The sequence below is a fragment of the Vulpes vulpes genome, chromosome 4, assembly GCF_048418805.1.
Source record: "Vulpes vulpes isolate BD-2025 chromosome 4, VulVul3, whole genome shotgun sequence".
In the NCBI taxonomy this organism is placed as follows: Eukaryota; Metazoa; Chordata; class Mammalia; order Carnivora; family Canidae; genus Vulpes; species Vulpes vulpes.
This window is the reverse complement of record NC_132783.1, coordinates 15416266-15430722: the sequence shown is the minus strand read 5'-3', so window position 1 is coordinate 15430722 and position 14457 is coordinate 15416266. Positions and strand designations below refer to the sequence as shown.

General features: G+C 36.9%; 1 protein-coding gene across 1 annotated transcript in view; it reads left to right on the top strand.

Moving 5' to 3' along the window:
* FAT4 (FAT atypical cadherin 4) overlaps positions 1-14457 on the top strand; it is a 172898-nt gene that overhangs the window by 126745 nt on the left and 31696 nt on the right. The window contains exons 8-9 of the mRNA XM_072755291.1: positions 2023-2273; positions 4234-8583. Of these exons, the coding sequence (XP_072611392.1) occupies positions 2023-2273; positions 4234-8583 (4601 nt within the window). The remainder of the gene's footprint in view (positions 1-2022; positions 2274-4233; positions 8584-14457) is intronic.

Below are 14457 nucleotides of genomic sequence, written 5' to 3'. Positions count from 1 at the left end.
TCCCTTCTATGTTTGTCTGTGTCTGTGTGTGTATATTTTAACTTATAAGTATAAATTGTGCAATGCTGGTGTTTCACTGCTGTAATGAGACATTACAGAACACTTCATATTTAAAATTAACTTTTGATATACTTCAGAATCAGGTAAAGTCTAGAAAAAAATCACATATTAACATGATTTTATTCTTTAACGTTCAAGAATAATAAAGATGTTAATTACTTTTAAACAGTCATATGGTCCATCGCATGTATAATAGCATAAAATAAAGAATAAGAATTTATAGCACAAGATTTCATTATGAACTATTTCATTAAATCGGTACCAGAACTCACATCATTTGCCTTTCAAAACATTGTTCTTTCTTTTCATATACAAAAATCCAAATCTAAATTTGCATGCATCTTTCATCACTTTAATTTTATTTTTATTTGTGAATGATTGCAGGAATATTTAATTGACCCCTGATCTTTCCTGTTAAAAGGCTGTAAAAAAAATCTGTGATGCTGTGAATTACTCTTTTTTTCCCCATTAAATTATTTGGTAATTTCTACATCCACTGATAGAAACAAGGTTTCCCAGAATAAAATCACACAATTCTCAGAATTCAGGTTCTTACAGAATTTATTGAATAGGTAAAGCAATTTGATTATCTCATGAGTCCCGAATTTCTAACTTTAAGAGTTCAATTACAAATCACTGATATTTTTATTTTGATAAAGGGGCTAGAAATTTGGTGTGTAAGGACAGTAATTATACTGTATAAAGAGTCACTGCTGGTCCTGGAGATGCTATTCTCATTTACTCCTGATCCTGACATGTGAGTGTGCCAAAAAGTCTTAAAAATCTGAGTGATATAAAAAAAATCTGAGTGATATCAAGTGGTTTATAAATACTGAAGTCATCTCTCAGCCAAAACTCCCTGTCTACTTCTTTTATTCTATTTTGCTATCGTTTTATAGGAATTATATTTTTTAAAAATATCAGCTCTCCAACAGTTCATTATTTCTCTAAAAAAAGGTTGAAAATGCTGAAATGTTTGTTTTAAACTGTGAGCTTAATGGGAGGAATGCACACACCACTTTATGCAACATGGGGCTTTTTCTACTGTCTATTAGTTACTTTCAGTTGCTTTGTTTTCATGGGCACAAACCAAACTATCGAAACACACAGTTAATTCCAACAAGGGTATTTCTTTGTTCACATAAAGAGGAAACCTTTTAAAGACATCCATTCCCTTGCCACCCTCCAACCTTAAAAACAATGGACCACAGCCAGTTTCTGAACCTTCAAGCTTAGCTACTTCTTTTCTAGTTGAAATTTGAGGAATACACAGATAGCTTTCCCCTTCATAAAGAAGAGAGAAGCTACTCTCAGTGGAAACTCCTGCTCATTAACCAATCTGGTTAGCATCAGAATATCCATGAAAATGTCATACCTCTCCTGACAACAAGAAAGAAAAGCATAGCCATATGAGGAATGACAAATGAGAGAATTAGTAAGTAGGAATGTCTTTGTATAAATAATCTGTTCTTTCGTTGTTCTGGGTAGTCGATGGATGTCAAATACGGTGTTATTTCTTTAAAAAATAAGAAGTCCAACTGATCTCTGGTTTACTATGGTGCACAACAGAAAAATAATTTTTAGATTCATTTAACAGATGTTCATCTGTGATCCTGGCCACTAACCACAATATTAGAGTGAGGTTCTGATTTATGCTTTCAGGTTCACTTATTTATAACACAGTCATCTTCTGGGTATACTTTGGGGCCTTGTATGATCCAAGAAATCCGTAGAACTTGTGAGGACCTGCTTGAGCTCATTGGATATTTCACAGTAAAGATTGTCAATGTGATGCCCTCATAAAATTTGAAAGATTTCTCTTCTAGCCATATTCTTTAATTGTGTGATCATACTTCTAGTGATTTTGTTTTATATTTCTGTCTCAGTTTTTTTTTTTATTTTAGTGAATAGATGCTACAACATGATAACCAGAAAAAATATCCCCATCTCTGCTCTCTTTAGTTATAGGATCATTGGTGGAAATTCTCAGTTCACCATCAACCCATCCACGGGACAAATCATCACAAGTGCATTGCTAGACAGGGAAACAAAAGAGAATTATACTTTAGTTGTGGTTTCCAGTGATGCCGGATCCCCAGAGCCTCTTTCCAGTTCCACAACTGTGCTCGTCACTGTGACTGATGTCAATGACAATCCACCAAGATTTCAACATCACCCATATGTCACTCACATCCCGTCGCCTACTCCTCCAGGTAATCAAGCCAACTCTGAGGTCTCATGGATAAATGCAAACTATACATTGGGCCTTTTCTATAAGTATATTTCTGTTACTTTTATGTGAACATTTCTGATCTAGCCTAGATTTGCAAATCCTCTAAAATTCAACTTGTTTTGACTAATGAAATTGCAGGAATGTTGAATCTCATAAATTAATTCTTTTATCCTAGAACAATTGTGCTTAAGATTTTATAATTGCCACATCTTTCCTCATACTACTTCTTAATACTACTTTAATATTTTCAAATGATTAAAATAGTCACTTCCGAGTCAAGAAGGGTTCTGCCCGGAGACATAATTTGTTTGTAAATTGCCTGAGAGGAGGGACATTGTTTCTTTGTTCTTTTTCTTTTCTTTTTCTTTTTTTTTTTTTAAGATTTTATTTATTTATTAATGAGAGACACTGCTTGCTTTATTCACTGCTGAGCCACTTGGGCATCCCTGCATTTCTCTTTCTTCATTTCAATTTAGATTGGTTTCATTTTCTTGTTTGTAAAGAAGACAACCTCCCTTAAGAACTGCACAAATAGGACAGCCCCGGTGGCTCAGCAGTTTAGCGCCGCCTTCAGCCCAGGGTATGATCCTGGAGACCCGGGATCGAGTCCCATGTCGGGCTCCCTGCATGGAGCCTGCTTCTCCCTCTGCGTGTGTCTCTGCCTCCCTCTCTCTCTCATGAATAAATAAAATCTTAAAAAAAAAAAAAGAACTGCACAAATAATCTGCCATTTGTAATCTTTGAGATGCATTTCAAACTAGAAAATGTACAAATATAGGCCAAATTAATTTGATTTGCCTTGCTCTAACATGTTTTTAATTAGAAGAAAAAGTATATGGATCCAGGATTTCTCCCCTCAGTGATCTTTGATCTTATATTCACTTGAGAATGTCAAATTGATAAAGTATAAAATGCATAATTTTTTGTGCCAACTTTTTATCAAAAGGAAATGTCAATATCAAAGTCATAAATCTTTGATGAAGGCCTTTAGCTGAAATGATGCTGACAGACATGATTCTAATTACATTCGATGTGTGGTGATGCAATATAGCATCCCCTATAAAAAGTGAGTATGTAATGCTTATGCATCTTTTCCTCATTAGACTTATTATAATTGATCAGGATCACTGGCCTTAGTAAAAGACTTTTCACTTTTGTCACAAACTTTACTGCAGGGGTATGTGTGCAGGTTTGGAAAAAGTTTCTGAACCACTATATCAAAAACATGTCCTTATGGCAGTTTTTCTGCATATTCCTGGTACAATCTGTTCCATTGGCATTCATCCCAAGCACTAACTTTTGGAATCCAAATTGAGTCCAGTCTTCCTCAGTTCTTATTTCATACTACTTTATAATTGCTCTAATTGATTTATCTAATTGGTTTATTATCTCCTTGTGATAATAGCTCACAAATGTTGCTAAGAAACAGTGGATATAAAGAATCGAAATAATATTTTAAAACATATTAAAAATTTTGTTGACATGATTACCTGTGTGGCAATTCAACAAGGTTTTAAGACAATATAGAGCAATTATCTTTTTTTCATTGGGTAGAGACAGAGCTTTTAGCAGAGCTCATGTAGTATCATATTTGTTGGAAGTTGTGTTATGTACAGATTTTCCTCCTAGGAACTATAATTCTGAATGATTAGCCATTGCTCTTCCCTGTGCTTCTCTCAAAGGCATACTGAAAAATATTAAATCCAGTAGACCATATGGGTTTTAGTTAGAAAATGGAAGGTCAGTCCCTGAAGACTACCTTTAAGTAGATCTGACTTGGGAATTTCAGAGATAATATAGGAATTACTATTCTCCCCCAGTAATCATGAGAAAGTAAAGTGATATTAGGGAGCAACATAATACTTTGTATACATTAATCTACTAGCAAATATTTTATTTGGGTTTCATGTGATTATAACTGCACACTCCCTCTTTTATAGGTTCCTTCGTCTTTGCAGTTACAGTCACAGATGCTGATATTGGACCCAATTCTGAACTGCATTACTCTCTCTCGGGTAGAAACTCTGAAAAATTTCACATTGACCCACTGAGAGGAGCTATTATGGCAGCTGGACCACTAAATGGGGCTTCGGAAGTGACATTTTCTGTACATGTAAAAGATGGTGGCTCATTTCCAAAGACAGATTCTACCACAGTGACTGTTAGATTTGTGAACAAGGCAGATTTCCCTAAAGTCAGAGCCAAAGAACAGACTTTCATGTTTCCTGAAAACCAGCCAGTCGGCACTCTTGTCACCACCATTACAGGGTCCTCCTTGAGAGGAGAACCTTTGTCCTATTATATTGCAAGTGGGAACCTTGGCAGTACATTCCAAATCGATCAATTAACAGGGCAAGTGTCCATTAGTCAACCTCTGGATTTTGAAAAGATACAAAAATATGTCATATGGATAGAGGCCAGGGATGGAGGTTTCCCTCCTTTATCCTCTTATGAGAAACTTGATCTAACAGTCCTAGATGTCAATGATAACTCCCCTATTTTTAAGGAAGATCCATTTGTGTCTGAAATATTGGAAAACCTTTCTCCTCGCAAAATACTTACTGTTTCAGCAATGGATAAGGACAGTGGACCCAATGGACAGTTAGATTATGAAATTGTTAATGGCAACAAAGAACATAGTTTCACTATTAATCATGCCACAGGTGAAATTAGAAGCATTCGGCCGTTAGACAGGGAAAAAGTATCACAGTATGTGCTTACCATAAAGTCCTCAGACAAAGGCTCTCCTTCTCAGAGTACCTCAGTAAAAGTTATCATTAACATCTTGGATGAAAATGATAATGCCCCTAGGTTTTCTCAAATATTCAGTGCCTACGTTCCTGAAAATTCCCCTTTAGGATACACAGTTACACGTGTCACAACTTCCGATGAAGACATTGGTATAAATGCAATTAGTAGATATTCCATAATGGATACAAGTCTTCCATTTACAATTAATCCCAGCACAGGGGATATTGTAATTAGTAGACCTTTAAACAGAGAAGATACGGACCGCTACCGAATCCGAGTTTCTGCACATGATTCTGGGTGGACCGTAAGTACAGACGTCACAATATTTGTGACGGATGTCAATGACAATGCTCCAAGATTTAGCAGACCCTCCTATTATTTAGATTGCCCTGAACTTACTGAAATTGGCTCCAAAGTGACTCAGGTATCTGCAACAGATCCTGATGAGGGATCAAATGGACAGGTGTTTTATTTTATAAAATCTCAGTCAGAGTATTTCAGGATTAATGCCACCACAGGAGAGATTTTCAATAAACAGGTCTTAAAATACCAGAATGTCAGTGGCTTCAGTAATGTGAACATCAACAGACATAGTTTTATAGTGACATCTTCAGATCGAGGTAATCCTTCATTACTAAGTGAGACAACAGTTACCATCAACACGGTGGACAGTAATGACAATGCGCCACAATTTCTCAAAACTAAATATTTCACTCCAGTCACCAAAAATGTTAAAGTTGGTACTAAGTTAATCAAAGTTACTGCAGTAGATGATAGAGATTTTGGACTGAATTCTGAAGTGGAATATTTAATTTCTAATGAAAATCATTTCGGAAAATTTAAGTTGGACAATGGTACAGGGTGGATTTCAGTAGCATCTTCCCTGATATCTGACTTAAATCAAAACTTTTTGATCACTGTCACTGCAAGAGATAAAGGAAACCCTCCACTATCATCCCAAGCAACTGTTCAAATAATTGTCACCGAGGAAAACTACCATACGCCTGAATTCTCTCAAAGTCACATGAGTGCAACCATCCCCGAAAGCCACAGTATCGGGGCCATTGTCAGAACAGTTTCTGCAAGAGACAGAGATGCAGCTATGAATGGCTTAATTAGATACAGTATTTCTTCAGGAAATGAAGAAGGCATTTTTGCAATCAATTCCTCCACAGGTATATTAACACTAGCCAAAGCTCTTGATTATGAATTATGCCAGAAACATGAAATGACTATTAGTGCAACAGATGGAGGATGGGTTGCAAGAACGGGTTACTGCAGTGTGACTGTAAATGTGATTGATGTGAATGACAATTCTCCAGTATTCTTCCCTGATGAATATTTCCCTACTGTTTTGGAAAATGCCCCAAGTGGAACAACTGTCATCCACCTAAATGCAACAGATGCTGACTCTGGAACCAATGCTGTGATCGCATACACCGTACAGTCATCTGACAGTGACCTCTTTGTCATTGACCCGAACACAGGAGTCATTACCACTCAAGGGTTCTTGGATTTTGAAACCAAGCAGAGCTACCATCTTACTGTGAAAGCCTTCAATGTCCCTGATGAAGAAAGGTGCAGTTTTGCCACTATTAATATACAATTAAAAGGGACAAATGAATATGTGCCTCGCTTTGTTTCCAAACTCTACTATTTTGAAATCTCAGAAGCAGCTCCCAAAGGTACTATTGTCGGAGAAGTATTTGCCAGTGACCGTGATTTGGGCGCTGACGGGGAGGTACACTATTTGATTTTTGGTAACAGTAGAAAGAAGGGTTTCCAGATCAATAAGAAGACTGGCCAAATTTATGTTTCTGGACTTCTTGATAGGGAGAAAGAAGAAAGGGTATCTTTGAAGGTATTGGCCAAGAATTTTGGCAGCATTAGGGGTGCAGATATCGATGAGGTCATCGTAAATGTCACTGTGCTTGATGCCAATGACCCACCCATTTTTAGTCTAAACATCTACAGTGTTCAGATCAGTGAAGGGGTCCCAACTGGAACTCATGTGACATTTGTCAGTGCCTTTGACTCAGACTCTGTCCCCAGCTGGAGCAGGTTTTCTTATTTCATTGGATCAGGGAATGAAAATGGTGCCTTTTCCATTAATCCACAGACAGGACAGATCACTGTCACTGCAGAACTGGATAGAGAAACCCTCCCTATCTACAATCTCACAGTTTTGGCTGTTGATTCAGGGACCCCCTCAGCTACAGGGAGTGCCTCCCTGTTAGTTACCCTAGAAGATATAAATGATAATGGACCCATGCTGACTGTCAGCGAAGGCGAAGTTATGGAAAACAAACGCCCAGGAACTCTGGTGATGACCCTTCAGTCCACCGATCCCGATCTCCCTCCAAATCAAGGCCCCTTTACCTATTACTTGCTGAGCACAGGTCCCGCCACTAATTATTTTAGTCTGAACACTGCAGGAGTTCTGAGCACAACCAGAGAGATTGACAGAGAACAGATTGCAGACTTCTATCTGTCTGTGATCACTAGGGATTCTGGTGTTCCTCAAATGTCTTCCACAGGAACTGTGCATATCACAGTTATAGACCAAAATGATAATCCTTCACAGTCTCGGACTGTGGAGATATTTGTTAATTATTATGGCAATTTGTTTCCTGGTGGGATTTTAGGTTCTGTGAAGCCACAGGATCCGGATGTGTTAGACACCTTCCACTGCTCCCTTACTTCGGGAGTTACAAGCCTGTTCAGTATTCCAAGGGGTACTTGTGATCTAAATTCACAGCCGCGATCAACAGATGGCACATTTGATCTCACTGTCCTTAGCAATGATGGAGTTCACAGCACAGTCACGAGCAATATCCGAGTTTTCTTTGCTGGATTTTCTAATGCTACAGTGGATAACAGCATCCTACTGCGTCTCAGTGTTCCAACAGTAAAGGACTTTTTGACTAACCACTACCTTCATTTTCTACGCATTGCCAGCTCCCAGCTGACAGGCCTAGGGACTGCTGTGCAACTTTATGGTGCATATGAAGAGAACAATAAAACGTTTCTTTTAGCAGCTGTGAAGCGAAACAATAATCAATATGTGAATCCCAGTGGTGTAGCTACCTTTTTTGAAAGCATCAAAGAGATCCTCCTCCGGCAGAGCGGAGTAAAGGTAGAATCCGTGGATCATGACTCATGTATTCATGGCCCATGTCAGAATGGAGGGAGCTGTATAAGGAGATTGGCTGTGAGCTCTGTATTAAAGAGCCACGAGAGTCTTCCCGTCATCACTGTGGCAAATGAACCTCTGCAGCCTTTCTTATGCAAGTGCCTGCCAGGGTATGCTGGTAGCTGGTGTGAAATAGATATAGATGAATGCCTTCCATCCCCTTGCCACAATGGTGGGACCTGTCACAATTTAGTAGGAGGATTTTCCTGCAGCTGTCCAGATGGCTTCACTGGCAGGGCCTGTGAGAGAGATATCAATGAGTGCCTGCCCGGTCCATGCAAGAACGGTGCTGTCTGCCAAAATGTTCCAGGAAGCTTCAACTGTGTTTGCAAAACTGGATACACAGGTAGGACAATGTTTGGCTCTTTCCCTAAGATTTGAGTCATGTCGAGTATAATAGAGAGCAGTGAATTTTGTCATTTTAAAGTGATTTTTCCCAAAAAATGGGCATAATCATGGTAAACGCTTTAAGCACTTACTGTTGGCCAACGCTGTTCTGAGCACTTTACTCTTATTTATTTTATTTACTTCTCACAAGAAATCTATGAGGTTGGGATAATTATTTTTCAGTTTGAACAAATAAGGAAAGTTGAAGTAGAGAGAAGGTAAGTTTTCTAAGGTGACCCAGATTTGTCACAGAGACAGGTGGTAAGCCTACATGGTTATTTCCAGACTTTGAGGTCTTAGTCAAACTCCTAATGGTCTTATTTAAGAACGAGGAGAATACAATATCTTCAAATAAGAGTGTTCTAAAGTTTAAAGGACATAATATATTTAAAGCATAAGACCCGGACCATTTTGTGTCCTAAATAACTATTAACAATTATTGCTGTTTGACTCTTCTATCATCACCATGTTTTAAAATCACTGCCATCATTATTATTGAAGTTTGATCCACACTGTCTTGAAAAATGAGCAAAAGAGGGGGTTTTTTGTTTTTGTTTTAATTAGTTTTCTTGAACTTTTTTTTTTTTCAAGATTTTATTTATTTATTTATGAGAGACACAGAATGAGAGAGAGAGAGGCAGAGACACAGGCAGAGGGAGAAGCAGGCTCCATGCAGGGAGCCTGATGTGGGACTCGATCCCGGATCTCCAGGATCAGGCCCTGGGCTGAAGGCGGTGCTAAAACGCTAAGCCACCGGGGCTGCCCAAAAGCAGTTTTTTTAAGATTTAAGTTAAAATGCCTTGTTATTTCTATCAGGTAGAAAGCATAATAGCTGACTTCTCTCATAAGCCACAACAAAATGGAAGCATAATTACCTTGACATTTTAGAAGCATGATAAAACATAGAGCAGCAAATATGTTCTGCTTGTCTTTGACATCTTAGTAAGATATGATGTATAAATTACATATATCTCCATCAGCGTCTTTATCTATCTATCTATCTATCTATCTATCCATCTATCTAATATCTATCCTATCTATTAGCTGATGGTTTGTTGGTGCACCTTCAAATGTGTATAAATATTATGTTGTTTTTTTTTAAAGAATCATTTATTTATTTATGATAGACATAGAGTGAGAGAGAGAGAGAGAGAGAGAGAGAGAGAGGCAGAGACACAGGCAGAGGGAGGAGCAGGTTCCATGCCGGGAGCCCGATGTGGGACTCGATCCCGGGACTCCAGGATCGCGCCCTGGGCCAAAGGCAGACGCTAAACCGCTGAGCCACCCAGGGATCCCCAAATATTATGTGGTTAATAAATTTGAGGAGAGGAAAAAGTCTCTCCTGTAATTTGCACACTATACAGTGTTAGGTCATATATATTACATTGGATAGCTTTACAGTGTTTATAAACACAATATAAAGTACCAGTGAGGTAGGTAAAACCAGGACATATTTTTTATTTGTAAATATTTTGCAGAATAATATTTCAAAAGAAGTTTTTATAAGAAAATACATTTAGCTATTTTATATATATATATATTATTATATTTTTAAAAGATTTATTTATGTATTTGAGAGAAAGAGAGAGGTAGAGAGAAAAAGAGACAGCACGTGAGCATGGGGTGGGTAGGGAAGGAGGAGAGAGAGAATCTTCAAGCAGATTCCCTGTTGAGTGTAGAGGCTCACCCAGGGCTCGATCCCATGAGATCATGACTTGAGCTGAAACCAAGAGCTGGATGCTTAACCAACTATGCCACACAGGCACCCCTAGTTGTTATATTTTTTAAAAGGTGCCCATCGTGTATATACTTATGGTTTCATATTTGAAGAATTAAATTGTTTGATGGCGACATAAAGCAAGTTTGAATAAGTCAAAGCAGAACACACAAGCTTTGCCTACTGATAATAACCTTGAAATACAAGTGAAGAAAAGGGGCAGAAATAATATGCAATTAAAAGAATCAAAGGACTTTATGGTTTTTGATTTAGCTATAGCTTTTGGGAAGTCATTTAACCTTGCTGACCTTCAATTTCTTCATCTGCAAAGTGAAAATAGTCATACTTACTTATCTTTTAGGTTTGTTGTAATAAATAAAGATAATGCTTGTAAAACACCTACCGGAGTTCAATCAGTACCCATGCAAATTAAGAGTATTAGTAGTAGCGGTGTTATGTAGTGGCAATAGTAGAAGTGCAGCACAGAATTTCTAAAAAGACAAGAAGCCTCAATAGCACAAAGTATGAATTTTACCCCAACTGTATTCCCAGTATCATGAATAATTGGGCTATATCCATGTTATCAGTTCAGAAGTTCTAGAAAATTGTCCTTAGTCTTTCCCCAAAAAACGACTTCCTCTTTTGAGAATTCAACATTAAAGATTATTTCTTTGCCCATTTTAGTATAATATACTCATTCGTACTTAGATTTAAAATGAGTCTATACTTAGTCCTAGAATGAAAAATGTGTGAAGGCACTTGATAATAGATAGGAAACAGGGAAAGTACCATGGGCATGAGCCAAAGCCCCATATGCTGTTTCAGCATAAATGTTGCTTCGTGATTGGGCATAGAACTAATTCTTTAACATTATTTCCCTCTAGTTTGTTCCTTTCTTTGAGTCATTACATTTAAATATACATTGCATCCTTTTCTAAATGTAGTAGTTGAAGCTTTTAGGATTTCCCTTCTTTTCATTATGAAATACGTATAACATTTATCAAGTTGTTATACAGAGCACTGCTTAAAGTTCTTTACATTGTAGACATTATTATTTAGTTAGTTATTCATTTAGTTCTCCAAACTCAATGAAACTGCATTATCACTATTATTCTTTCCATTTTAAAGGCACAAAATATTGGGTCTTAGACAAGTTAGAAGAGATTAAATAACCTGCCTCAAGCATGGCACAGAAGGTGCTCTAAATGAGTTTTCACTGTAAGCTTGACTCCAGAGTCTCTGCTTTTTATTTGTATGTAATTCTTCATCACACATTGGTTTATATTTCCCATCGGGTATTATGACAAGTCCATGATATCTTTTAAGAACTTTTGTCTATTATTCTACTGGATCTGTACAAAACACACGAGATAGTGTATTGATATGAGGTTGATCAAGAACTGAAATTACCTCCAGACTTTCAGGTAGCAAGGTACTTAATACTAGCAAATAGCTTGCAAAATCTTTAAACTGGCTAAGAATGAAGGTCTGGAATATTCACCAATAATCTCAGCAATAGGAACAATGTAAGGGGGCACTTGTATAGTTCAGTCGGTTAAGTGTCTGCCTTCAGCTCAGACCCAGCTGGTCCTGGGATCCAGCCCTGTGTTGTGCTCACAGCTCAGCGAAGAGTCTGCCTCTCCTTCTTTTTTTGCCCCTCCCTTCAACTTCTGTGCATGCTTTCTCTCTCTTTCTTTCTGCTCCATCTCAATAAATAAATAAAATCTTAAACAAAACAAAATACAGTAGGTATTGCAAGAAACCACTGCCAGTCATCTTGTCTACCTGCAGTGCTGCAATGAGTGAGTCCCAGAACAGTCCTTGCTTCACTTTCACTCTTTAAATATCATTCAAAATTTACCCACTGGCAAAATCTAATCCTAAACACTGCTGGAAAGGAGTTTAGAATAGTTTTGTGACATTCGACCCCTGCAATACAGAAAGATAAGAATGATGCTGAGTGTCAAGAGATAATATCTGGCATAGAAAGATACTATTATTACCCCTACTGTATGTCATAGAGAATTCAGCCTATACTCTGGTGACTCTAGAGCCAGAGCTGCCAAAGACTAGATCATAACCTCTTTCTGTAAGAAAAGTTATTTGAAGTTACAAAAGTAACTTGAAATTACTGTGGTGATTTTACATACTGCCCTTCTCTAGAGCTCATTTTAGTCTTCATTTGCATAGTTGGAGATAATCCAGCAAATCAAGAATGATGTAAACATAAAGTTGAATGATTAATATGAATCTTCTCTTTTTTGAATTTGTGTAATTCATTGTTTTAAATTCTATACGAATAGTCCATGCAGTAAAATTAGCAGATAATTCAAGTCTGATAATTTTATTTTTTTATTTTGTTTTACAAACAGTATAACAGAAAGCATAGCTACAAATTCTTAAGCCATACACTAAATTAGGAATGTGTTGTTCAAATGTCTGAATCTGTTTAAAATTCTTTTTTTTTTTAATTTTTATTTATTTATGATAGTCACACAGAAAGAGAGAGAGAGAGAGAGAGAGAGAGAGAGGCAGAGACATAGGTAGAGGGAGAAGCAGGCTCCATGCACCGGGAGCCCGACATGGGATTTGATCCCGGGTCTCCAGGATCGCGCCCTCGGCCAAAGGCAGGCGCCAAACCGCTGCGCCACCCAGGGATCCCCTAAAGTTCTTTATAAAGATAATCCCTGAAGGATCATTTTGAGTTAGTCTTTCTAGGTAGTCTTTACCAGCTAACCCGACTCAGGAAGATGGAGCAAATGCATCAAAATATCTTAAAGAGCTAATCAAGCTAATAAATCATAGGACAAGATTCTTACATAAGCATATGTGTACCTCATAGAATGATTTTTTTAAAAATATATATTCTAGTTTACTTTTATTAATACAAATTAAGTACTAATGCTTTGGTAAATCTTTATCCAAAACCTATATATGTTCAAATATTTTTTTGATCATCAGAACTATTTCCAATCACTTGCACTCTATTTATTTCTTTAAACTTTTACCTGAATTTTTTCAATGATTTTTAAAGTCTGTGGCATTACATATTGGAACTGTGAGATTTTAGCTTTATGTTTAAAATAATCCTCAGATATTATCCTATCACACACACACACACACACACACACACATACACACACACGATTGCCACCACCACTGTATATTTCACATAAAGTTAGAAATTGTGCTAAAGATTGGAAAAGTGAGTGGCTTATGCACTGATGCAAACCATGAGACTTAATCCTAAGAATCCTACAGGGAGTGATTGTTAGCTGAACAGAGATTTTGTGTGAACATCCTTTAGGAGTATAAATACAAAATGAAAGTTATGGAACAACTACAATAAAAATATATGAAGGGATATGGTTATTACCACATTGCCACCAGTATATTCCTGATATATGAATTTATCATTTATATTTTTAAAATTTTATCTTCAAGTTGGTAACCATAGAATCACATAATACATATAAAATAAGGATTTTTTAAATGAATGAAGATTTTGAGAATATGAATTTGTTTATATAACCTGTGTTTCTGATCTCTTCTTAATTACTGGAAAAATAACCAAAAGGAAATTGAAAAAAATGGTGAGACTTAACATTCAATAACAATCACTTCACGTTTCATTGTTAAAAAATTGTTCTATAATTTACCTTTTATATCACTCAGTGGAGCTTTGATTCACTATAATACAGCATTTCAGAAAGAATGAATTGATTTAATATAACATAGGGCATGTGAAAAATTACTTTCTAGATTTTCGTAAGATTTAATAATACCAGAAATTACATCATTGTCAATGTACCTCAGTAAATCAAAAGAAAATATCTTTCATATTATTCATGCCTCAGAAGTTCAGGGGATCCTGGAGGAAATTAGCAGCTTAATAACTACCAATCCAGTATTTCTTTTCCTACACGGATGAACATTTCATGCATTTAATAGAACACTAATTAGAAAGCCCAATTATAGTCAGGAACCACTTATCATTTGTCTCCCTGCTCCAGGTTTCCACTGTTTGCAGCACAATCCTGCATTAAGTCTTTCAAGGAATGGTGTTTTAATTGCAGCATGTAGATGGAGCTTATTTTCAAATCTGGGTCTCTCCTA